This window comes from Penicillium pulvis, assembly GCF_028828015.1.
Source record: "Penicillium pulvis strain IBT 33274 chromosome Unknown scaffold_8_segment0_segment0, whole genome shotgun sequence".
NCBI lineage: Eukaryota > Fungi > Ascomycota > Eurotiomycetes > Eurotiales > Aspergillaceae > Penicillium > Penicillium pulvis.
The window spans coordinates 3,760,407-3,779,637 of NW_026643080.1; the positions used below are offsets into that span (position 1 = coordinate 3,760,407).

Consider the following 19,231-nt stretch of genomic DNA (forward strand, 5'->3'; position numbering starts at 1 on the left):
GGGGTACGACGCGCCTCAGCAATCTCGACGCGATATGCTTATCGTGCCGATAAGGGACAAACTCCAAGGACACATTGGAAGGCACTCTTTGGGATTTAGCAGGAAAATACCAGGACTTAGAAGAGTAAGTGTAGCGTTTTTGACTAAAAATGAGAGCTCAAGTAATATAAACTCATTGCCAAGCGTCTCCACGTAAACGCCCGACGGATTCCGCGCCTTTAATGCAGGTCGTCATGATGTGACGTCTTATTGGATCTCGGCAGGTGAAGATATGCGTGGTGTATCATTCGCGATAAGGTGACAGCATTCTGTCATACTCGCGAGTCGTGACACCTTCCGTTAGTTGCCGAGGACAGCTTGAAGATCGTGTGATAGTTGGTTTTATAAACGGTTCAAACCAATAAAGCCGTTTATCTTGTACAAACGTGCAAGATTGACCGATTGATTAATTGGCACCGTAGTGTATTGCGGGACTCGAGGGCTTGCGTCCCGAGCACGGGGACGCATACAGCGCTACACAGCTGACTAGCGAGTTCGTTTATGGTCCTAGCTACAGCCACTTTGATAAGATACCGCTCAAAGGATCTGGGTCAATGCCACATACCCTGAACAAACTCCTAGCGATCAGAGCCCTCAATCTTGGCTTCTAGCAGTCCTCAAGTGTGTCCTGCTTTGGATACGATATTCTAAATCTTCTGGGTTCTTCAAAATGTCCGAGTCCCCAGTGGCGTTTTGTTCCAACAGTGACAACACCTTTGTGGTCAGAGTAAACCCCAACTGCCGGGCGTTTGATTTCACGCTATTCTTCGAAGATGTCTTCTTTTCGGTTTTGCCTGCAAGCACTTTTCTCTTACTCGCTATACCCCACATACTCATCTGGCGCAAACAAACCATCAAACTTAGCTCACCTAAACTCGCCATTTATAAATTGGTAAGTGCATCCAATACCCAAAGGAAACCCGTCACTCGTCATTAATCATAAAACCAGATACTTCTCTCGCTGTTATTTGCTCTGAGTAGTGCTTTTCTGGCCTTCCGACTGCGTGATGAAGCTCTCTTCACAAATATCGCTTTGGCATCTTCCATTCTGGACACAGCGGCCAACGGCACTGCAATCGTGCTTTCCTTTCTTGCTGATCAGCGTGCGATCAACCCTTCCTATCTACTCAGCTTATATTTCTCATTAGGCAGTGTTCTGTCCATCCCCAGACTACGCTCATTGTGGCTTATTAACTCCGATCAGACCTGCCGGTCCATTTGGACGGCCATTTTCACATTGACGGTACTGGTTGCCCTCGCAGAGTCAGTAAACAAAGAGGCAATCTTGTTGCCGGATGTCAGAGACAAGGCTAGTAAAGAGGAGATCCACGGACTTTGGGGCCGGAGCTTCTTTACCTGGACAAATTCTGTTTTCAAAAACGGATACCGTGCCGCCTTGCAGGTGGATGACCTACCTGACGTGGATAACAGCTTGCAGGCATCGCTCGCTGGGGAAAAGATACATCGAGCATGGACCAAGGGTAGTCACGAGACAAAACGCTATCGTCTAATACGAGCAACGCTTCGAGCATATTTCTGGCCTTTTTTGTCTGCTATAATTCCTCGCCTGATCTTGATCGCTTTCAAATTCTGTCAGCCATTTTTGATCACAGCAGCTGTGAATTATGTTAGTAGGCCGAAGGCTTCCCCTGACTACTTTGGACAAGCACTCATCGGTGCCTTTGTCCTTGAGTACTTCAGCATGGCAGTTGTTACTTCCATATATTGGCGACAGGCCTTCCGCTTTGTGACAATGATAAGGGCAGGGCTGGTATCGATGATTCATAGGAGGCTAATGCAATCAAGAACGGTAGATGTCAAGGAATCAGAAGCTGTCACCCTCATGGAGGTTGATGTAGATAGGATCGTCAGGGTTCTGCGCAACTTGCATGAAATATGGGCTTGCTTGGTGGAGATCATTATCGCAATCTGGTTGCTTGAGCGGGAGATGGGGGCTGTCTGTGTGGTACCCGCATTGATATCCATTTGTATGGAGGCCTTCCCCACGATATGCTGAGAAATGGATACTAACCATCTTCAGTATCCGTTGCTGCCTCGCTTCCTGTGTCAAAAAGATTCAAAATTAGCCAGCAACTCTGGGTCCAACGAATTGGAGAGAGAGTGATTACGACTGCAGGTGTCTTGAGCAACATCAAAGCGGTGAAGATGTTGGGATTGAATAAAGCAGTTTATAGTCTTGTGACTGAATTGCGAGAGCTAGAGTTGCAAACCTCACAACACTTTCGGAAGCTATTAATTTGGACAATTGCTCTATGTAAGTTCATGTCCTACTGAGTTATTCACCCCCCGCAAAAAGACCCCTTACTCACTCCTCTAGCTAATGTACCATCTGACTTTGCACCATTTGCAACTTTCTTGGTATATGCAATTGTCTCGATTGTGAAAGGAAACGGGTACCTCCTATCTGCTCAAGCATTCACATCTCTCTCCTTGATCAGCTTATTGACCAGCCCATTGCTCACATTTATTCAAACAACTCCTGGCCTGTTTCAATCCGAGGCATGCTTCAACCGAATTGAGGAGTTTTATACTCAAATCTCCCCCGAAGATTTGGATACCATTAATGATAGGGAGCAGGACGATGAACTGATTATCTTGGACAACGCATCTTTTTCTTGGAATTCTGATTCACAGCCAGTCCTGCAAAATGTTGATCTCGTGATCGGAAGAAAGTCAATCACATTGGTCACAGGCCCTGTTGGGTCTGGCAAAACCGCTTTGCTAGAAAGCATTATGGGTGAAACAACTCTCCGAGAGGGTACATTGACTGTCAAGACATCACGTATCGCTTACTGCTCTCAAAACGCTTGGATTATCAACGATACCATCCGAAGTAACATCACTGGGCATGGTGAGATTGATGAAAAGTGGTACGACTTCGTCTTACAGGTCTGTTGTCTGAAGGGGGACCTCCAAAGAATCCCTCAAGGTGACATGTTCACCTGCGGCAGCGGTGGAGTGGCTCTGAGTGGAGGGCAAAAACAGCGTATTGTATGTTCACCTGTGCTCTCGTAATTATATGATCTAATTTACTGTCCTAGGCACTCGCTCGAGCGATCTATTCCAAAGCAGAAGCCATTGTTCTTGATGACATCTTTGCTGGACTTGATCCCAAAACCCTTAGTTCCATATCAACGCAGTTATTCAGCGATAATGGCTATTTCCGGGAAGCAGGCAAAACGGTCATCATAGTCACACAGAATCGTGAGTTTTTGGCTTCTTTCCGAAAGATGAGATCATAACGGTATTGAATTGTCATAGCTCGCTTAGTTCATTTTGCCGACAACACCATCAGTCTCAATAATGGCATACTCAGCAGTCAAATTAAGTCCAAGGGGGAAATTGAACTAGATAAGCCGGAATCACTAGGCGAGTGGGAGTTTGCAGAGGGGCCTTCGGAAGAGACTAGCCCTCTTGAGTCTACTGACAATACAGCAAACACGAAGTCCCGTGAGGACAAGAAAGATGACCAATCCAGACAGAAGGGCGGGTCGGGTGTCTATCGCTTTTACCTAAAAAGATCCGGAGTTGGGGTAGTAGTGTGTTTCATTGCAGCAATGAATCTCGAGGCGGCCTGTGGAAATGTGGCATGTAGGTTGAACGAAAATTTCCAATTAAATATGGATTGCTGACGTTTCGAAGCTGTTTGGATCCAACAATGGTCGAGCGCCAATGCAAAGGATCAGAAAGATCATGTTGGCATGTATCTTGGAGTGTATGCAGTTTTTTTGATTGCATCAACCTGTGGATTAATGGCAGGTTCTTGGTAAGGAACTCAACCGCTTCGGAGTATTCAAGTTGTTCTAAGGCTGATATCTGCAAGGCTATTGTTCATCACAATAATAAACCGCACGGCCATACGAATGCACTCAGATCTCTTGGGATCAGTTCTCGGGTGAGTTCTTCTTCTAGTAATGTGCTTGTGCCTTTTTCCACCGAATCCCGCTCACCAATTGGATGTGCAAAGGGCCCCCTTTCATTTTCTGCATAGTACCGATTTGGGATCGCTGGTCAACAGGTATGTACAGACCTTATAGAGAGTATATCTCTCTAATTGGGTTTAAACGGTTTCACAGTTGACGAGATGACAGATTTAGTGAAGATATGACCCTCATTGATATGAATCTTCCTGTTGACGCAATCAACGTAGCTGGAAGTAGGTTGCTAAGCCCCCATCCGCCTATCTCTTGAGAAAATAATAATTTGCTGATAAACTTGATGAAATATAGGTAGCGCAAGCTGTATTGCAAAGGTCATAATTGCTTGTGTCTTTGGCAAGTATCTCACTGCAGCAATGCCCGTTCTGGTCGCTGTTATATGCCTTGTTCAGAGCTATTACTTGCGTACATCACGACAAGTACGATTGCTAGATATTGAAGCAAAAGCACCACTTGTTTCTCACTTCTTGGAGACAATGCAAGGAATCACGACTCTGAAGGCACTCGGCTGGTCTTCACATTTCCAGAAAGCTTTCGAGAGTAGCTTTGTCGTTTCTCAAAAGCCATTTTACATGTTATACTGCATACAACAGTGGTTGACATTGGTCCTTGATTTGATCACTGGAACAATGGCCATTATTCTTATTGCAATCACTGCGTCATTACGAGATCACTTTTCTGGGGGCTCTGTCGGTGTTGCGCTCTATATGATCATGACCTTGAACCAGGCTTTGGCACAGCTCATCAATTATTGGATATCGCTGGAGACTTCCATCGGCGCAGTTTATCGTGTGAAAACATTCTTGCAAGACACTCCATCGGAATCTGATCATGCTTGCTCTACAGAGTCGTCGTTTTCGAAAGGCGCTATCGAAATTGCCAATCTAACTGTTTCGTATAAGTGAGTAAACCTGCTTCATAGGCTGATGTTTTGTGAATACCTAACAGACTTTAACAGTCCTTCTACCGCACCGGTTCTGAAAGGTCTTTCTCTAAACATCCTTCCGGGAGAGAAGGTCGCTATATGCGGGCAGTCCGGAAGTGGCAAAACCTCATTGGTACTTGCTCTTCTCCAGATGATGGAGGTTCAAGATGGATACATCAAAATTGACGAGACGAACTTGGCCGGCCTCAAACCTGATTCTCTTCGTGCATGTTTGAGTGTTGTCTCTCAGGATCAATTTCTTCTTCCTGGCACTGTCCGATTGAATATGGATCCGTATAAGCGAACCTCGGATGAAACGATTCAACAGGCTTTGAACCTTGTTGGGTTATGGAACAGGATAAGTTCTGGGGGAGGTTTGGAGATGAAACTCAAGAGCTCAGAATGGTCTGTTGGCGAGAAGCAGTTATTGGCTCTTGCTCGAGCTATGGTTATTCGATCCCCCGTCCTCATCTTGGATGAGGCTACAAGCAGGTGCGTCACACTCTTACTAAGAACGAATCCATGAGTTGACTGTGAAAATAGCGTCGATCTAGATACCGAGGCTCTCATGCAGAGGGTCATAGCGGATCATTTCAGCTCTCAAACTGTCGTTTCTGTCATCCATCGCTTTGGAAATATTCGACAGTTTGACCGGGTTATCTTGATCAAAGATGGCGTTATGGTTGAGAACGACTCCCCGGCGACGCTTCTCGGTGCGGAATCAGAACTTCGCAAACTTTATGACCTCACCCAACAGACTATATAAAGCGAGCAATATCTGTTTTATTTTGTTTGGTTGAAGTGTTCATTCTATTCTTTCAGATGCAGTCATACTTACCTAGAACCGTTAGAGTGATTTTGTACATTGAGTGGCCAAGGAGTGTCTGTGCATATGAGATGAATACAATGGCTAATCAGTACAGACATTTCGGTTTTTGACAGTAGTATATTCAACATGACGATCTAATAGTGGGATCATTAGTAAACCCAGTAGGAATGAATCAAAACATAGAATACAGATCACATTGGATATCATCTAGCTCGCAAAACAAAAAAATACAGAAATCCAAGTTCTCCAAAGATACAAAAGTGAAATGGCTATATATGCATCCCGCAGCCCAGCCCGGATCATCAACTCCTGATCGAAACCGACTTTTATTGTTTCATAAAGAAACGTAAACTTCACTTCTTCTCTATGACTTCTGAGCCTGCTTGGCCAGCAGGTTCAGGGCACTACCGGCAAGGATGAATCCAGACTGGTCCTTGCTGAGAGTGTGGTTGGTAGGGACAAGGAAGGTCTCGCCAGTCTTGCGCTTGGTGACGCGCAGCTGGATCTCACCCTGGCCACCGGCCTTGAGGGTGTCGTACAGGCCGACGGTGTCGACGGTGTCACAGGCATCAATGCGGTCGTAGTCCTCACGGTTAGCAAAGGTGAGAGGGACAACACCCTGCTTCTTCAGGTTGGTCTCGTGGATACGGGCAAAGCTCTTGGAGACAATGACACGGCCTCCGAGGAAACGGGGCTGCAGGGCAGCGTGCTCACGGGCAGAGCCCTCACCGTAGTTGTCCTCAGCAACGACAAGCCACTCCTTGCCCTGGTTCTTCCACTGCTCGGCGAGCTCGGGAATACCGGACTTGTTACCGTTCTCGTCGTAGGCGACGTTGGTCTCGCCAGTGGCGGCGTTGACGGCACCGATGAGAGTGTTGGCAGAAATGTTGGGCAAGTGACCCTTGTACTTGAGCCAGGGTCCAGCGGCCGAGATGGTATCAGTTGTGCACTGGCCCTTGACCTTGTACAGAACCTGCAGACCGGAAAGGTCACCCTCGGGGAAGGGAGCGAAAGGCTCCAGCAAGGCCAAACGGTCAGAGGTGGGCGAGACCGAGACCTCGACGCTGGCATCGGGGATGGCGGCAGTAGGCTGGAACTTGGGGTTACCAGCCTCGAAACCAGCGCTGGGCAGGTCAAAGCCCGAAGGGGCCTCGAACTTGAAGGCCTCGCCGCTTGGGGTGGTCAGGGAGTCGGTCATGGGGTTGAAGGTAGTGGTACCAGAGTAGGCGAGGGCAGTGACCAGCTCGGGGGAAGCCAAGAAGTTCATAGTACGACGGTTGCCATCGTTACGACCGGGGAAGTTACGGTTGTAAGAAGTGAAGATGGCGTTATCCTCGTTCTTGGGGGTCTCATCAGTACGGTTCCACTGACCAATGCAAGGACCACAGGCGTTAGCGAGAACAATGCCACCAGCCTCGGAGAAAGTGGACAAAGTCTGGTCACGCTCGAGGGTGGCACGAATCTGCTCACTACCGGGGGTGATGAAGAAGTCAGCCTTAGGCTTCAAGCCTGCGGCGGTGGCCTGCTTGACCAAGTGCTCAGCACGGGTCATATCCTCGTAGGAAGAGTTTGTGCAGCTACCGATAAGACCAGCACCGAAAGTCTCGGGCCAGCTCTTCTCGCGAACGGTGTCGGCAAACTTAGACAGAGGGACAGAAAGGTCGGGAGTGAATGGACCGTTGATGTGAGGCTCGAGCTCAGACAGGTTAATAGTGATCACCTGGTCGTACTCGGCCTCGGTATCAGCGCGCAGCAGGTTCTGAGGGCCAGAGGCAGCAATCTCAGCAGCAGCCTTGGCGACGTGACCACGGTGAGTGGCCTCGAGGTACGGCACCATGCTAGGCGAGAAGGGGAAGAGCGAAGTGGTAGCGCCAACCTCAGCACCCATGTTACAGCAGGTAGCCATACCAGTGCAACTCAGAGTCTCCACACCAGGTCCGTGGTACTCGACGATGAAGCCAGTACCACCACGCACAGTGAGCTTGCCAGCGAGGTGCATGATGATATCCTTAGGAGAGGCCCAGCCGCTCAGCTTGCCCTCAAGGCGCACACCGAGGATCTTAGGCGCCTTCAACTCCCAAGGGGCATCGACCAAGGCATCGACGGCATCCGCACCACCAACACCAATAGCAATGGCACCCAAACCACCTCCGTTGGGAGTGTGGCTGTCGGTACCAAGCATCATCAGACCGGGGGCAGCGTAATTCTCCAGCACGCTCTGGTGAATGATACCAGCACCAGGGGGCCAGAACTCAATACCGTAACGCTTGGCAGCACTCTCCAGGAAGTCGAACACCTCGCTGTTACCCTTGATCGAGGCGGGAAGATCAGTGTCGGCACCACGCTCACCAACAATCATGTGGTCGCAGTGAATACTGGCAGGAACAGCGGTTGAAGGCAGACCGCAGGACATGAACTGGAGCAGGGCCATCTGGGCGGAGGCATCCTGCATGGCCACACGATCGGGCTTCAACTTCAAGTTGGCATTGCCGCGAATGTCACGGCCATTGTTGGTACCGGAAAGCAACGATTCCTCGGGATTGGCCAAATGAGCGTACAGAATCTTCTCAGCAAGAGTCAAGGCACGATCGGAGCCGAGAACCTTGCGAACCTGCTCGAGGTTTCGGACAATCTTGGGGTAGGGCGGCATCCGGGAGGAGGAGGCTTCGGTGGCCAGGCCACGGGTAATTCGTTGTGGGGACAGGCGCGCGGCCAGCTGTTTGAGGTCAGTAAAGGTTCAATGCCTGCCATTCAGCCTTCTGGAGTCTCTAGAACTCACCCTGCGAGAGGCATTAGCCCGCTGCCAAACTAGCTGGCTCACCATCTTCAAATGTGGAGGTATGAGAACTGGGGATGAGTCAGGGTTGAGGTTTCAAGGGCTTTTTTTCGCCGTCGGAGTCTGAATTATTTGCCTTGGCCCTGATTGGCCGGATGTTGCGCCGATACCGGTTGTTTAAAAGAATTGTGGGGAAATCAGATTATACGATCTACAGATTACGTAGCGATCTTATGTTAATGGTCATTTGTATAAAAATGGAGAGTCCCGGTCTGGTAACAATCATGGCTAGGATGACACAATGGCATTATATTGTTACCTTACAAGCAACATAGAAGATGAAGTAATTTCGAGATAAATTGTTCCAAGATTCAATACTCAGATACCAGCCCTCCCTCCGTAAGTAGTACCAGTAGCAAAATCGATTTCAAGACTGCCACATATTAAACGCCTCGTGAATACAAGAAAGGAAAAGTCATTAGGTCAAGCCCAAAAAGTACAGTGGCAAAGCATCCGGGGCATTTCATAGATGGCCAATCCATCATACAGATGGGTAGGAACAACACATAATGGAAATGAAGAAATAAACAAGGCGGTCGAGGCAGTCATTAGGACTGGCTTTCATCATCTGCCACGGCGGCCCGCAGTTCCCAGACGAAATCATAGCATTCTGCGAGCAGGGCGTTCACACTTCCTTGGCCCTCAGGAATGTCGGGGCCAACATAGAACTTTCCATCAACGCGCATGTTGTCGATTGAATTGAGCTGCTTCAGTTAGACGACCATAATGAAAAATGCGTGCTGAGGGGACCGGTTTCATACCTTCATGCTGTATGGGTACAGCTCTCTCGAGTTTGACACGCCGCCAGACTCTTTGACCTCGATTAGACAGCGACGAAGGGTCTGCAGTTGGTTGTAGACCGGTAGCAAAGCCTCGGACACGGGCTCTGAAGAGATCAGAAGGGCGTAGATGTATGCATAGCTTCTTCGAATAAGGTACAGCAGGGTCTGTTTCTCAATTAGCATGGTGATTTTGCGATGAATACAACGCCATTACTTACCCTCTGCGCGTGGAGATCAGCAGGTTGCCCTTCAGCGTCAACAAAGTTGCCATTGACGCGGGCCTCATCAATTCGATCGAGTTTGCGCTGGTATCCGAAGAGGTCTGTCTCTCGAAGCGACCAGGCCTGCGTGACTGACAGTCGGTCTAGCTGGTTGCGAATTTCAAGCAGACGCTCATATTGGTCCTGGAAGCGCTCCAAGACTTTGCCTTGCCTGCATTGAAATTAGTCACGAAAAAAATTATTATCATGGGCAATGAACATACCGCTCAAGAACAATCTCCGTCCACCGCCAGCATCGCTCCATCAGTGATTTGACATCATCCTGGCCAGGAAGAATGTTACCCTCGGAATCCACAAAGTTCCCATCCTTCATCTGGCTCTCGATCTTTTTCAATTGATCTCGAAGGCCGTTTACTTCCGTAGCCGAGAACTATTTCCAGGAGAGTACTTTAGCGTAACTCAAACAAAGGAAAGGGATCTAATGCCTACCTTCGAGCGGGTGTTAACTGCAGACGTGGAGCGCAGGATGGAAACCAGGGTCTCGTGGGTCTGGGCCAAGGGTGGGGCCAAGGCCGCAAGTCCTTTCTGCAATCTGTCCAGGGAAATCTGGCATTGTTCTAATCGACTTTCAAGGAGGGTCAGAAGAGCTGGTGAGTATGTATTGCGGCCGCGCTCGAGAGTTTCCCGCATCGATTCGAGGGTCTTCGTGATTGAATTCAAATCTTTAGAGCTGTAAAACCCAGCTTCTTCAAGGTGGTCAAGCAGACGCTATAAGAGAAAAAGGTTAGAGGCGATTTCGAATACCAATGGGAGCTTAGTCTCAAAGAAATACCTGGATGGTAGTTGCTAGCGAGTACCTAGACAAAGAAATCAGTACTGATAAGGGAACCGCGGGGTAGTCGATAGTCTGCTTACACTGCCGGGGCCTCATTATTCTTGCCCACAGTTAAAAAGAGCAAGGAAATCAACTGGAAACAATCATCCAACACATAGTCCACTGTCAATCATTGGCGGTAAGTCACGCTGTACATGGGGAACGCACGGGCCTATCGGCCTATTCGTTACTCACATCGGTTATGGATCAAGCGGCGGTCTTGCTCTTTACGAGCTGCATTGAGCTTCTCCACTTCTCCAATAACCTCCTCGTATAGAGGAAGGACATCGCGAGACTTAATGTAGGACGACTTGTCTTGTTTGAGGAGCAGGAGAGAGTCGCGGGTCCGAAGCAGGCGTTCGAGGATGGGCTGCTCCCGCGGATCCAGCGGGACCGGGATGGCGGGGGAGTCCATTATCGAAAGGGTCGGGAATAGGTCAGGTAGGGACAAAATCAATACAGGATGAGAAGATGATGTAAAAGCAGATCTGAGATCTGGAACAATATCACACGTGAAATAGAATGATAATGCGTTCGTGGAAACCCCACAGTCTGTGATGTCAGTTCGGGACCGATTGATATGGTCTTGCGATACGCTGATTACTACGGGATTATGTCATCCGGGCCGGATTGGGAGTAGCGCAGACTGCCTCAAAGTCACGGGAAAGAGGGATGCACTAGTCCCGATTTAGCCAAGCCCTAAGCGAGGGCTTTTCCCACACACGCCAAGAAGCAGTTGCCATGTTCGGATAGGCTTTTGATACCCTTCACTCTTCTCTTCTCTTTCCATCACTAACTTCAACCCGGTCAACCCCAGTCGACAAAATGTCCACCTCCGAGCTCGCCTGCTCTTACGCCGCTTTGATCCTTGCCGATGATGGCATTGAGATCTCTGTACGTATTTCCTGAGATCGAGGAAGTTGAAGATGTGAAGTGGACAAGCCCCCGCCAGGAGTTCTTCTACGTGACTCTTGGATCGCATAGGGAGAGGCAAATGGCGGGCGCTGGATCTGCTGCGCTACAACATATATGAGACATCGGCTAATCTCAATATCGTTTCACAGGCCGACAAGATCCAGACTCTCCTGACTGCCGCCAAGATCCAGGAGGTTGAGCCCATCTGGGCCACCATCTTCGCCAAGGTAAATTTCTGAACCCGCCTATTCAACAATCAATCGCATTCTCCGCTTTGTCTACGAAAAATCGGGGGGAATTTGCCCATGCACAACGAATTCAAGATCACGGACTTACACGATTTTTCTTCTACCAGGCTCTTGAGGGCAAGGACATCAAGGACATGCTGACCAACGTTGGCTCCGCTGGCCCTGCTCCCGCTGCTGGTGCCGCCGCTGCCGGTGGTGCTGCTGCCCCCGCCGAGGCCGCCGCTGAGGAGAAGGTTGAGGGTAAGTTTTGGCTCAAGTGGTCTACACACTATGATGGTTTACTAACTCCCACACAGAGAAGGAGGAGTCCGATGACGACATGGGATTCGGACTTTTCGACTAAGCGGTTTAACCGTTCCGAAGTTGAAGTCGTTTCCTTTTTGCCGTTTACCTTACCTTTTATCCCGCTGCCGCCTTGCGGCTCCCTCGACGATTCTCTCTTGTACTCGATACTCCACGACCCCTGCTACGAAGACCTAAATCACGGGGAAGAAAAAAAAGAAAATAGCAAAATTCAAACGGACAAGGACATTCAATGGAGACTGGGTGCTCGGTCTACCTCCGCCTCGAGTGCCGGAGGTAGAATCGATCGGATGCCTTTGTGATTCCGAAACTTATGTTGCTTCCAAGTTATTAGGGGAATTCAAGAGACGTTTGGCACAACTTTTTTCTTATTTGATCATGGTTTATGCCCTGGCCTGGCAGGTAGATGTAGGTTGTGTTTCGATTGCCCCATAGATGAGTCTCGGCTTGTTTATGGTCTTTATGATATGCGCCACGACCTATGAAATGCTTCTTTTCAATTCTGGTCTGGGGTAATTCCGTAGTTGATCGATCACACTTGTAATCTGAGGACTGGTGTAGTATGACGTAGGAGCAAAATACGGGCCTATCAAATGGATATACTTTCAAAACATGAATGCGGCCTTGCGTGCTCGTGGAATAAAGTGTTATTATTGATTTGCTTTTGGCTTAACTACTCCGCAACAACCATGATAAAAAACGCCATGTTCGCTCCAAAACGTTTCCCGGCCAAACGCATGCAGACAGTCCGTCAAAATAAAAACCATCGGGTACAACGGTTGCATATGGATCAGCACGATATATGCGAGTACAAACACAGTTAAAGATCCAAAAGAGAGACAATCTCAAGACACTGCCAACAGGGGTTCCTGTGTAGCATAGATGCGGAATTGGCAAAAGATAACCACATCTTCGGCCATGGTTCCCAAAGAGCCAATCAACCAGGGCAGGTTGGTTATAACATATTCTCGTTCCATCGAGTGGGCCAGGATCTGCGTAATGTCAGTAATTGATTGGTTTTCCTATGCACAGCAATTCAAGTATCACATACCCCGGCGCCATAGGTCAGGTTACCCAGAAGAGAGAGGATGAAAAATAAGAGTGACAAGCCTATACCGCGATTTTAGTTCGTGTTCTGTACGAGACACAAAGATTGGATAGACACACCTTCACATGACTTGTCACTGTAGTTCTTGTAGATCTGAGGCAATCTCGCTCTATCGCAAAGTCAGCATCAATCTCAGTCCACCACCAGGCACAACACTTACCCCAGATAACAAACAGAACTAAAGTATCCCAGGATCTGCCCACCAAGGGCGATGTCCACCGCACTCGCATGCGCTTGCGGCGCTGGCGCTGGCGTCCACATTCCAGTCTGCCAAGCAATCGTCCAACCAGCCATGCCAATAACGAAAATGCCCAACACACTGATACAGTTCTTCAGCCAGGCCTTGCGTCCGTACTCACTCTCCTCCACGATCTTCGCCAACGGATCCTCAACCTGGCTATCCCGGCGCCCAGCACCCTGGTAGCCACGGCAAGAACCCGACGACCGCCGCCGCCCATGGGCACCCTCTAGTGAATCGCTGAACCGGCGACCAAGGAGCGGGGTCGTGGGATCAAACGTCTCGGTTGAGGAGCGCCGGCGCCGGTGCACGGACTCGAGGCGGGTGTTCCGTGCTTTATAGTATAGGCATTGTGAGATAAGAACACCGTCTGCGATGCAGAAGTATACGGCAATTGCAATAATGACGGGTACTAGGCCTGCTAGTAAACCGCCTATGAGGTTGGCGATATCACCGATGAACCAGACGAGAACGAAAAGGAAAGAAATTGCTTCCGCGTTACCGTTGCGGTAATTTTCGATTAGCTGGGGGACCTATTGAATGGAATTGTTAGATCCTTTTTGTTTTGTTCTTATTGTTTTTTGTTGCGCGCTTGCGCTGTCCACCCCCGTCTCGGTTGGATTATGGTGACGTACCAACAAGAAAACCCAACAAGTCATAGACACCGAGCCCAGAAGCCCGGACGCCGCCTCGGACGGCGTAAGGGGTATAGGGTCTAGCGTCATGTCGTTTAAAATATGCGCCAGATTCACAGATTTGTGCGGTCGCAAGTCCCGAGAATGCTTTCAAGGTTTTCGCGGGGGCCGTGAGAAAATTGCGGGTGCGGCTGGGCCGTGCTATGACACAATCGACCCTGGATCACTTCCGGGGCAGCTTTGAGACGGAGAATGTCAGCGCGCATGGGCTTGAGTAAGACTGAGGTGAAAGCTTGAAACTCTTTCAAATAGGAAGAGGGGAAAAAAAGTATAGCACTAGTCTGCTGAGTTTTTAAAATAGATAAGGATGAAAAAATTAGTACGCTGCACCTGTTGCATCGATAAGGTGAAACGTGCACTTGATCAGCCAATCAGCGATGCGGCTCTACTTGATTACCTGCATATGCAATGCAGATTCGGAGTGTAGACGCGATCTATAGATGATGAGATTGAATCTTAATATTTGCTACTGGCCAAGTCTTTTGACATGCTCGTAGTCATTTCTGTATGGAATGTTGGTTTCGACGCGCGACGTATGTACAGCGATTGCCCAATTGTATATATTCCCGCTGGCCATCATATGTATACTAAACTACATCTGCATCTGCATCTACACAGCCACAACGCGGTCACGCGTGAACTTTCTCAATAGGGAAACTTGATTAAAGGGATTTTCATGCAACCTTCCGAGGCTGGAAGTTTTTACATTTCATTCCAGAGCTGGCGTGACCCTTGGAAACTATAGAAATGGATCCTATCCGACGCCTTGGTCTCAATCCAAATCGCTAGGATTGGAGATCTCTTCCTGCATCATCTCAAGTTCATCCTCAAGCATGGTGACTGCAAAGTCTCCGATGATCTCCTGGACTGGGCCATGCAGCAACCGCTGTCGAGATGTCTCTGGTTGGATTTCCGAGAGAGCCTCCAAATAATCCGTCAGCGGAGCATAGTCTACAACGTCGCCCCAGTTGCCACGGTCCACACCGTGCTCAGTCAGGAACATTTGTAGGGATTCTAAACCATCCTGCAAGAGCCATTGCTCAAGGACTTGTCCATCCCCTTCCAATCCACGCGGGCGACCGCCTGCATTGTTACCAGCGCTATCTTCGGCGAGATCTTCATCCCCATCGGCACCCTCTTGAAGGCCCACCTGGTCTAGAAGATTGCGTAGCCACTGTGGCCGTCCGGCCTCGGGTATTCGCGAAATATAAGAGGGAGTAGGGTCGGACTGTTGGCGGTAGGCTTCTGATTCATACGGAGGTAAAGGATCCGAGGCAGAGAGTCGACCGGTCACGAAACGGTTAGGGAGATGAGTGGTGACGCTGGGCGTGTCCGACAAGATTACATGACGAGCAATGTCCAAGGTGATCTCAGGTGGCTCAATGGGCTCTGGTTCTCCAGACAGAGTATCGGCAACTTCCATAATCAGGGATACTGCTTCGGGAGTGTTCCAAAGGTCCTTAGAACGGACAATGTAAAGTTCTGTGAGAAGCTCATGGGATCCAGTGGGAGGCATCTTGCCCCAGATATGCTTGGGGATATGTTGGAGGTCCAATTCTTGAGCCAACCGATTAAAGATCCACGGGAAGCGAGACATGGCGCGGTGAAGCTGCTGGCGACATTCCTGAGGCTTTTTCAAACGAATATATGCCATCACTAAAGAGCACTGAATATTTGGGAGGTCAGCCCAATCGCGGCGGAAGCGAGTCTGAGTGCACAGCTCCACAAACTGTGCATACTCTCGACCGCGTAATGCGAGAGAATCGATCATCAACTTCATGCAGTAGGGGTCGGAATCATTCAAGCTGAGAAGTAGCTTGGCCCATTCGTAGGCTGTTCGCCATGTTCCCTTCATTCCTAGATTCGCAATATATCTCCATCCCACAAGCCATAACTCTCGGTTCTCCGCATGCAAAAAGTCAAGTCTGGCTTCACCATCCTTGAGTCTGCTGCCAAAGGATGAGTGGGCAGAGCGACCAATATTGAACAGTGCTCTTTCCAAAAGATCGGCTGACACAGCATGGTCGCTCTGGTGCTTAGCAATCTCAGAGACCTGGAGAAGAGTGGAGATGTGATAAGGATTGTATTGAAGATGGTGGATCAGTCTCTGAGGATCCATCGACTCAACACAGAGCTCGAATTGATGTTGCACGTCCGTGTATGCCGCGTTGTGTAAGATTTTGTAGAGTATGCCACCTGAAGGAAGCCTTTCCCCCATCTCCATGCCTAGTCCTCCGCTTGGAGCTCGAGGCCATTCGTCCTTTCCTTGCATGAGGACATTTCGTCGTAAGGTGACACCACCCAGGCTCTGACCTCTGCTGGCTGGACTGTATCGACCCGTCAAAGCGCGACCTAGATCGACATTTTCTTCCCGATTGCGATCTCGACGGCGGCCCGCTCCTGCATCCGAATCGAAGTTTTCCAACGCCACATTTCCAAACAGCCTGCGCATCTCATTTGTAGGGTTGAGGAACTTGGATTCGATCGACAGCAGCTCATCGGTGGTTTTTGGGAAGGTGGCATCTTGGCTCGAAGCAAGAACAGCTGAAGGATTAATCCCAGATGGCCCTCCTTTGACAGCTAAATCTTTCAAGGCCTGATCAATCTCATCTAGCTCAGATTCATCCTTGGCTTGCTCTTTGGTTGGCTCTGCGGCGGCCTTCTTGGCCTTCTTCTTCTTCTTTTTTTTGCTTGCACTCTTAGGTTTTGTTGGCTCGGGCTCGGGCTCTGGGGCTTGCACCGCAGATTCTTCCAATTCCTCCTCTGGCTCATCATCGTCGTCATCATCACCGGCATTTAGGAGATCGAACGCATTGAACTTGGGCTTCGTGGGGCGCGGGGTATCATCGTCGCTTGACTCATTATGCTGCTCGGTTTGCTGCAGCTCCTGCTCGCGCAGGAGCTTCCGAATTGCGCGAGAGGACATTTGGAAATAAGAAAACAAAAAAAAAAAGGCAAAATGCAACCAAAAATCGAAGTTTTGCGACAGAGAGACTAGAATTGCGATTAAAATCCGCGGGGAATGACGACACTTCTTCATTAGGCCTAGCGCGGTACCTGTTACACGTGACGCTCCTTATCATCTATCGCTCTCTTGTTGTCCTCCATACCATTCTAGAGTGTCATTTTGCCGGACCTCTTGCTAGATATTTTTCAAAAACCACAGTCCAGAATCGCTGCTGCCTCTACACATTCGTGAATATTGTCAGAATCAATGCGTCGGGCGACTGTGCACGCTTTCCGTACTGCTAGGCGCGCCCCAGTATGGAAAGTTGCCGGTAAACGGCCGAGTCCGCTCTCTTTCACCCACAACCAGGTACGAGGCCTACGGCCATACTCCGGCGGTCGACGTCCATCCTACATCCCAGCGGGTCTGCAATCCTCCATGCAACTCCGCAACTTTTCCCTCGCCGTGATTTCGGGCGTGGTCGCTTCCGGGGCGTGGTATGCGTATCAGGGTGACGGCGCTCAGTCATTAGCAACACAGGTTCGAGGATTCGCCTCCAGCGCGATCACATCTGCCCACGCCGAGGGCCCTTCAGACCCGGCACGCCGCGCTCTTTGGGTCAGCAACGACCAATTCTACACCGCGACGATCTCCGGAGACCAACCGCTTTCGAAAACGACCGACGATTCGGAACGGCGCATGTTGAACATGTTGACGCCAGAGCAAGCTACCGAGCAGCTGAGAAAGCACGAGGAATCTTATTTGGTCAATCGTGGCAAGGGAGTTGTTCGATACGATATTGTTCAGGTTCCCAGCAACTCGCCGATCGAGGACGACCATGCTGAACTGATTGTTGAAGTGCCGTCGACAGTGGCAGCTAGTAAGAACGGAGAATCCAGCAGTGACTGGTCTTTCTGGGCAGTATTTGACGGCCATTCGTGAGCGATACTTGATGTACAAAGATGGAAGACTCGCTAACAACGTGGTAGGGGCTGGACCACATCTGCCAAGCTCCGCAACGTACTCATCTCCTATGTTGCGCGGGAGCTTAATGCCACATACAAAGCTGCAGCCACTGACCCGTCCGTGTTGACACCCTCATCAGAGGCTATCGATGCTGCTATTAAACAGGGATTCGTTCGTCTTGACCATGATATTGTGAACGAGAGTGTCGATAAGGTCCTCAAGTCCAAGTCGAAGCGCATGGCCGCGGAGCTTCTTGCGCCCGCCCTCTCGGGATCCTGTGCCCTACTTAGCTTCTACGACTCCCAGTCCAATGACCTGAAGGTTGCAGTTGCAGGCGACTCCCGCGCCGTTCTTGGTCGTCGCGGCCCCAGCGGAAAATGGACTGCCACAGCGCTTTCCGAGGATCTGACTGGTGGCACCCCCTCTGAGATCAAGCGTCTGCAAGAAGAGCACCCTGGTGAGCCCTATGTGACTCGTAATGGCCGTATTCTGGGCCAATTGGAACCTAGCCGGGCCTTTGGTGATGCTGTCTACAAGTGGAGCAAAGAAATCCAAGACAAGATTAAGGGCCAGTTCTTTGGTCGCACTCCCTCCCCACTCCTCAAGACGCCCCCTTATGTCACTGCTGAGCCTGTCGTTACTACCACCAAGATTGATCCCTCCAAGGGTGACTTCGTTGTCATGGCCACTGATGGCCTGTGGGAGATGCTGAGCAACGAGGAAGTTGTTGGCTTGGTCGGTCAATGGATCGAGCAGCAGCAGTCTGGTGCTGGGTCCAGCAAGGCCTGGCTCCAGGGTTGGTTCTCTTTCGGCGGCCAGAAGCACCTACCTGTTGAGGCAGCTGGCGACGTGTCCACCGCAGGCCAGCGCCGCCCAATTCGCCAGCAGCAGTATGATATTTCTGGTGCTGAGGACCGATTTGTGGTTGAGGACAAGAACGCTGCCACCCATCTTGTGCGCAATGCCATGGGAGGCAAGGATAAGGACATGCTGTGCGCCTTGTTGACTCTTCCTAGCCCTTACTCTCGCCGATACCGGTATGTTACGTTCCTTGATGATGATTCTATGCGTGATCTAATACAAAGCTAATATTTATCTCAGTGACGATGTCACCGTTGAGGTCATCTTCTTCGGCCAGGGTCCCGATTCTCGTACCGTTGAACTCAACAAGGAAGCCAGTGCCGCAGAACAGACCCCTAAGGCTAAGCTTTAAGGTCTTTCTCACTTGGATTTTATTCCTCCTATACGATGCCTTACCTGCATGACTCTTTTTCATGCTGAAAAGATGGCAAAATATAGAAATGATCTATTTCAAGATTTCAAGCATCGTCTATCCTCCGCACTAC

General features: G+C 49.8%; 7 protein-coding genes across 7 annotated transcripts; 3 read left to right on the forward strand and 4 right to left on the reverse strand.

Annotated features, from left to right (window-relative positions):
• Positions 1–709: 709 nt before the first annotated feature.
• On the forward strand, positions 710–5,689 carry N7503_010836 (uncharacterized protein; the record flags this gene model as incomplete). Its single annotated transcript, XM_057070382.1, has 12 exons — positions 710–931; positions 989–2,027; positions 2,081–2,314; positions 2,378–3,051; positions 3,102–3,264; positions 3,322–3,651; positions 3,703–3,775; positions 4,052–4,078; positions 4,158–4,216; positions 4,290–4,899; positions 4,957–5,415; positions 5,467–5,689. 12 exons carry the CDS (start codon positions 710–712, stop codon positions 5,687–5,689), a joined length of 4,113 nt encoding a protein of 1,370 aa, XP_056916993.1.
• A 427-nt stretch (positions 5,690–6,116) lies between these two features.
• N7503_010837 (aconitate hydratase ACO2) lies at positions 6,117–8,576 on the reverse strand (the record flags this gene model as incomplete). Its single annotated transcript, XM_057070383.1, has 2 exons — positions 6,117–8,468; positions 8,532–8,576. 2 exons carry the CDS (start codon positions 8,574–8,576, stop codon positions 6,117–6,119), a joined length of 2,397 nt encoding a protein of 798 aa, XP_056916994.1.
• Positions 8,577–8,912: 336 nt separating this feature from the next.
• N7503_010838 (uncharacterized protein) lies at positions 8,913–11,020 on the reverse strand. The gene is made up of 8 exons (XM_057070384.1): positions 10,661–11,020; positions 10,507–10,588; positions 10,424–10,448; positions 10,081–10,359; positions 9,855–10,021; positions 9,589–9,802; positions 9,350–9,535; positions 8,913–9,292 (listed from the first exon to the last, which is right to left on the reverse strand). Exons 1-8 carry the CDS (start codon positions 10,878–10,880, stop codon positions 9,137–9,139), a joined length of 1,329 nt encoding a protein of 442 aa, XP_056916995.1. The 5' UTR covers positions 10,881–11,020; the 3' UTR covers positions 8,913–9,136.
• Positions 11,021–11,229: 209 nt separating this feature from the next.
• Positions 11,230–12,226, forward strand: rpp1 (ribosomal protein P1). Its single transcript, XM_057070385.1, has 4 exons — positions 11,230–11,359; positions 11,530–11,607; positions 11,736–11,868; positions 11,925–12,226. The coding sequence occupies exons 1-4, from the start codon at positions 11,291–11,293 to the stop codon at positions 11,969–11,971; spliced, it is 327 nt and encodes a 108-aa protein (XP_056916996.1). The 5' UTR covers positions 11,230–11,290; the 3' UTR covers positions 11,972–12,226.
• Positions 12,227–12,776: 550 nt separating this feature from the next.
• On the reverse strand, positions 12,777–14,017 carry N7503_010840 (PQ-loop repeat-containing protein; the record flags this gene model as incomplete). The annotated part of the gene is made up of 5 exons (XM_057070386.1): positions 13,913–14,017; positions 13,200–13,810; positions 13,099–13,148; positions 12,983–13,041; positions 12,777–12,923 (listed from the first exon to the last, which is right to left on the reverse strand). The coding sequence occupies exons 1-5, from the start codon at positions 14,000–14,002 to the stop codon at positions 12,777–12,779; spliced, it is 957 nt and encodes a 318-aa protein (XP_056916997.1). The 5' UTR covers positions 14,003–14,017.
• Positions 14,018–14,744: 727 nt separating this feature from the next.
• Positions 14,745–16,898, reverse strand: N7503_010841 (transcriptional repressor TCF25 family protein; the record flags this gene model as incomplete). The annotated part of the gene is made up of 1 exon (XM_057070387.1): positions 14,745–16,898. One exon carries the CDS (start codon positions 16,896–16,898, stop codon positions 14,745–14,747), a length of 2,154 nt encoding a protein of 717 aa, XP_056916998.1.
• Positions 16,899–17,186: 288 nt separating this feature from the next.
• On the forward strand, positions 17,187–19,098 carry ptcF (type 2C protein phosphatase ptcF; the record flags this gene model as incomplete). The annotated part of the gene is made up of 3 exons (XM_057070388.1): positions 17,187–17,857; positions 17,909–18,922; positions 18,987–19,098. The coding sequence occupies 3 exons, from the start codon at positions 17,187–17,189 to the stop codon at positions 19,096–19,098; spliced, it is 1,797 nt and encodes a 598-aa protein (XP_056916999.1).
• Positions 19,099–19,231: the final 133 nt, after the last annotated feature.

What these genes read in the sequence shown, in the direction of transcription:
- N7503_010838 (XM_057070384.1), bottom strand. Translation starts at nt 10,880, where the DNA reads ATGGACTCCCCCGCCATCCCGGTCCCGCTGGATCCGCGGGAGCAGCCC. An exon ending in CAGTTAACACCCGCTCGAAG is followed by an intron (nt 10,022 to 10,080) that starts GTAGGCATTAGA and finishes TCCTGGAAATAG; the next exon opens with TTCTCGGCTACGGAAGTAAA. An exon ending in CTGATCTCCACGCGCAGAGG is followed by an intron (nt 9,536 to 9,588) that starts GTAAGTAATGGC and finishes ATTGAGAAACAG; the next exon opens with ACCCTGCTGTACCTTATTCG.
- rpp1 (XM_057070385.1), top strand. Translation starts at nt 11,291, where the DNA reads ATGTCCACCTCCGAGCTCGCCTGCTCTTACGCCGCTTTGATCCTTGCC. An exon ending in GGGCCACCATCTTCGCCAAG is followed by an intron (nt 11,608 to 11,735) that starts GTAAATTTCTGA and finishes TTCTTCTACCAG; the next exon opens with GCTCTTGAGGGCAAGGACAT. An exon ending in CGCTGAGGAGAAGGTTGAGG is followed by an intron (nt 11,869 to 11,924) that starts GTAAGTTTTGGC and finishes ACTCCCACACAG; the next exon opens with AGAAGGAGGAGTCCGATGAC.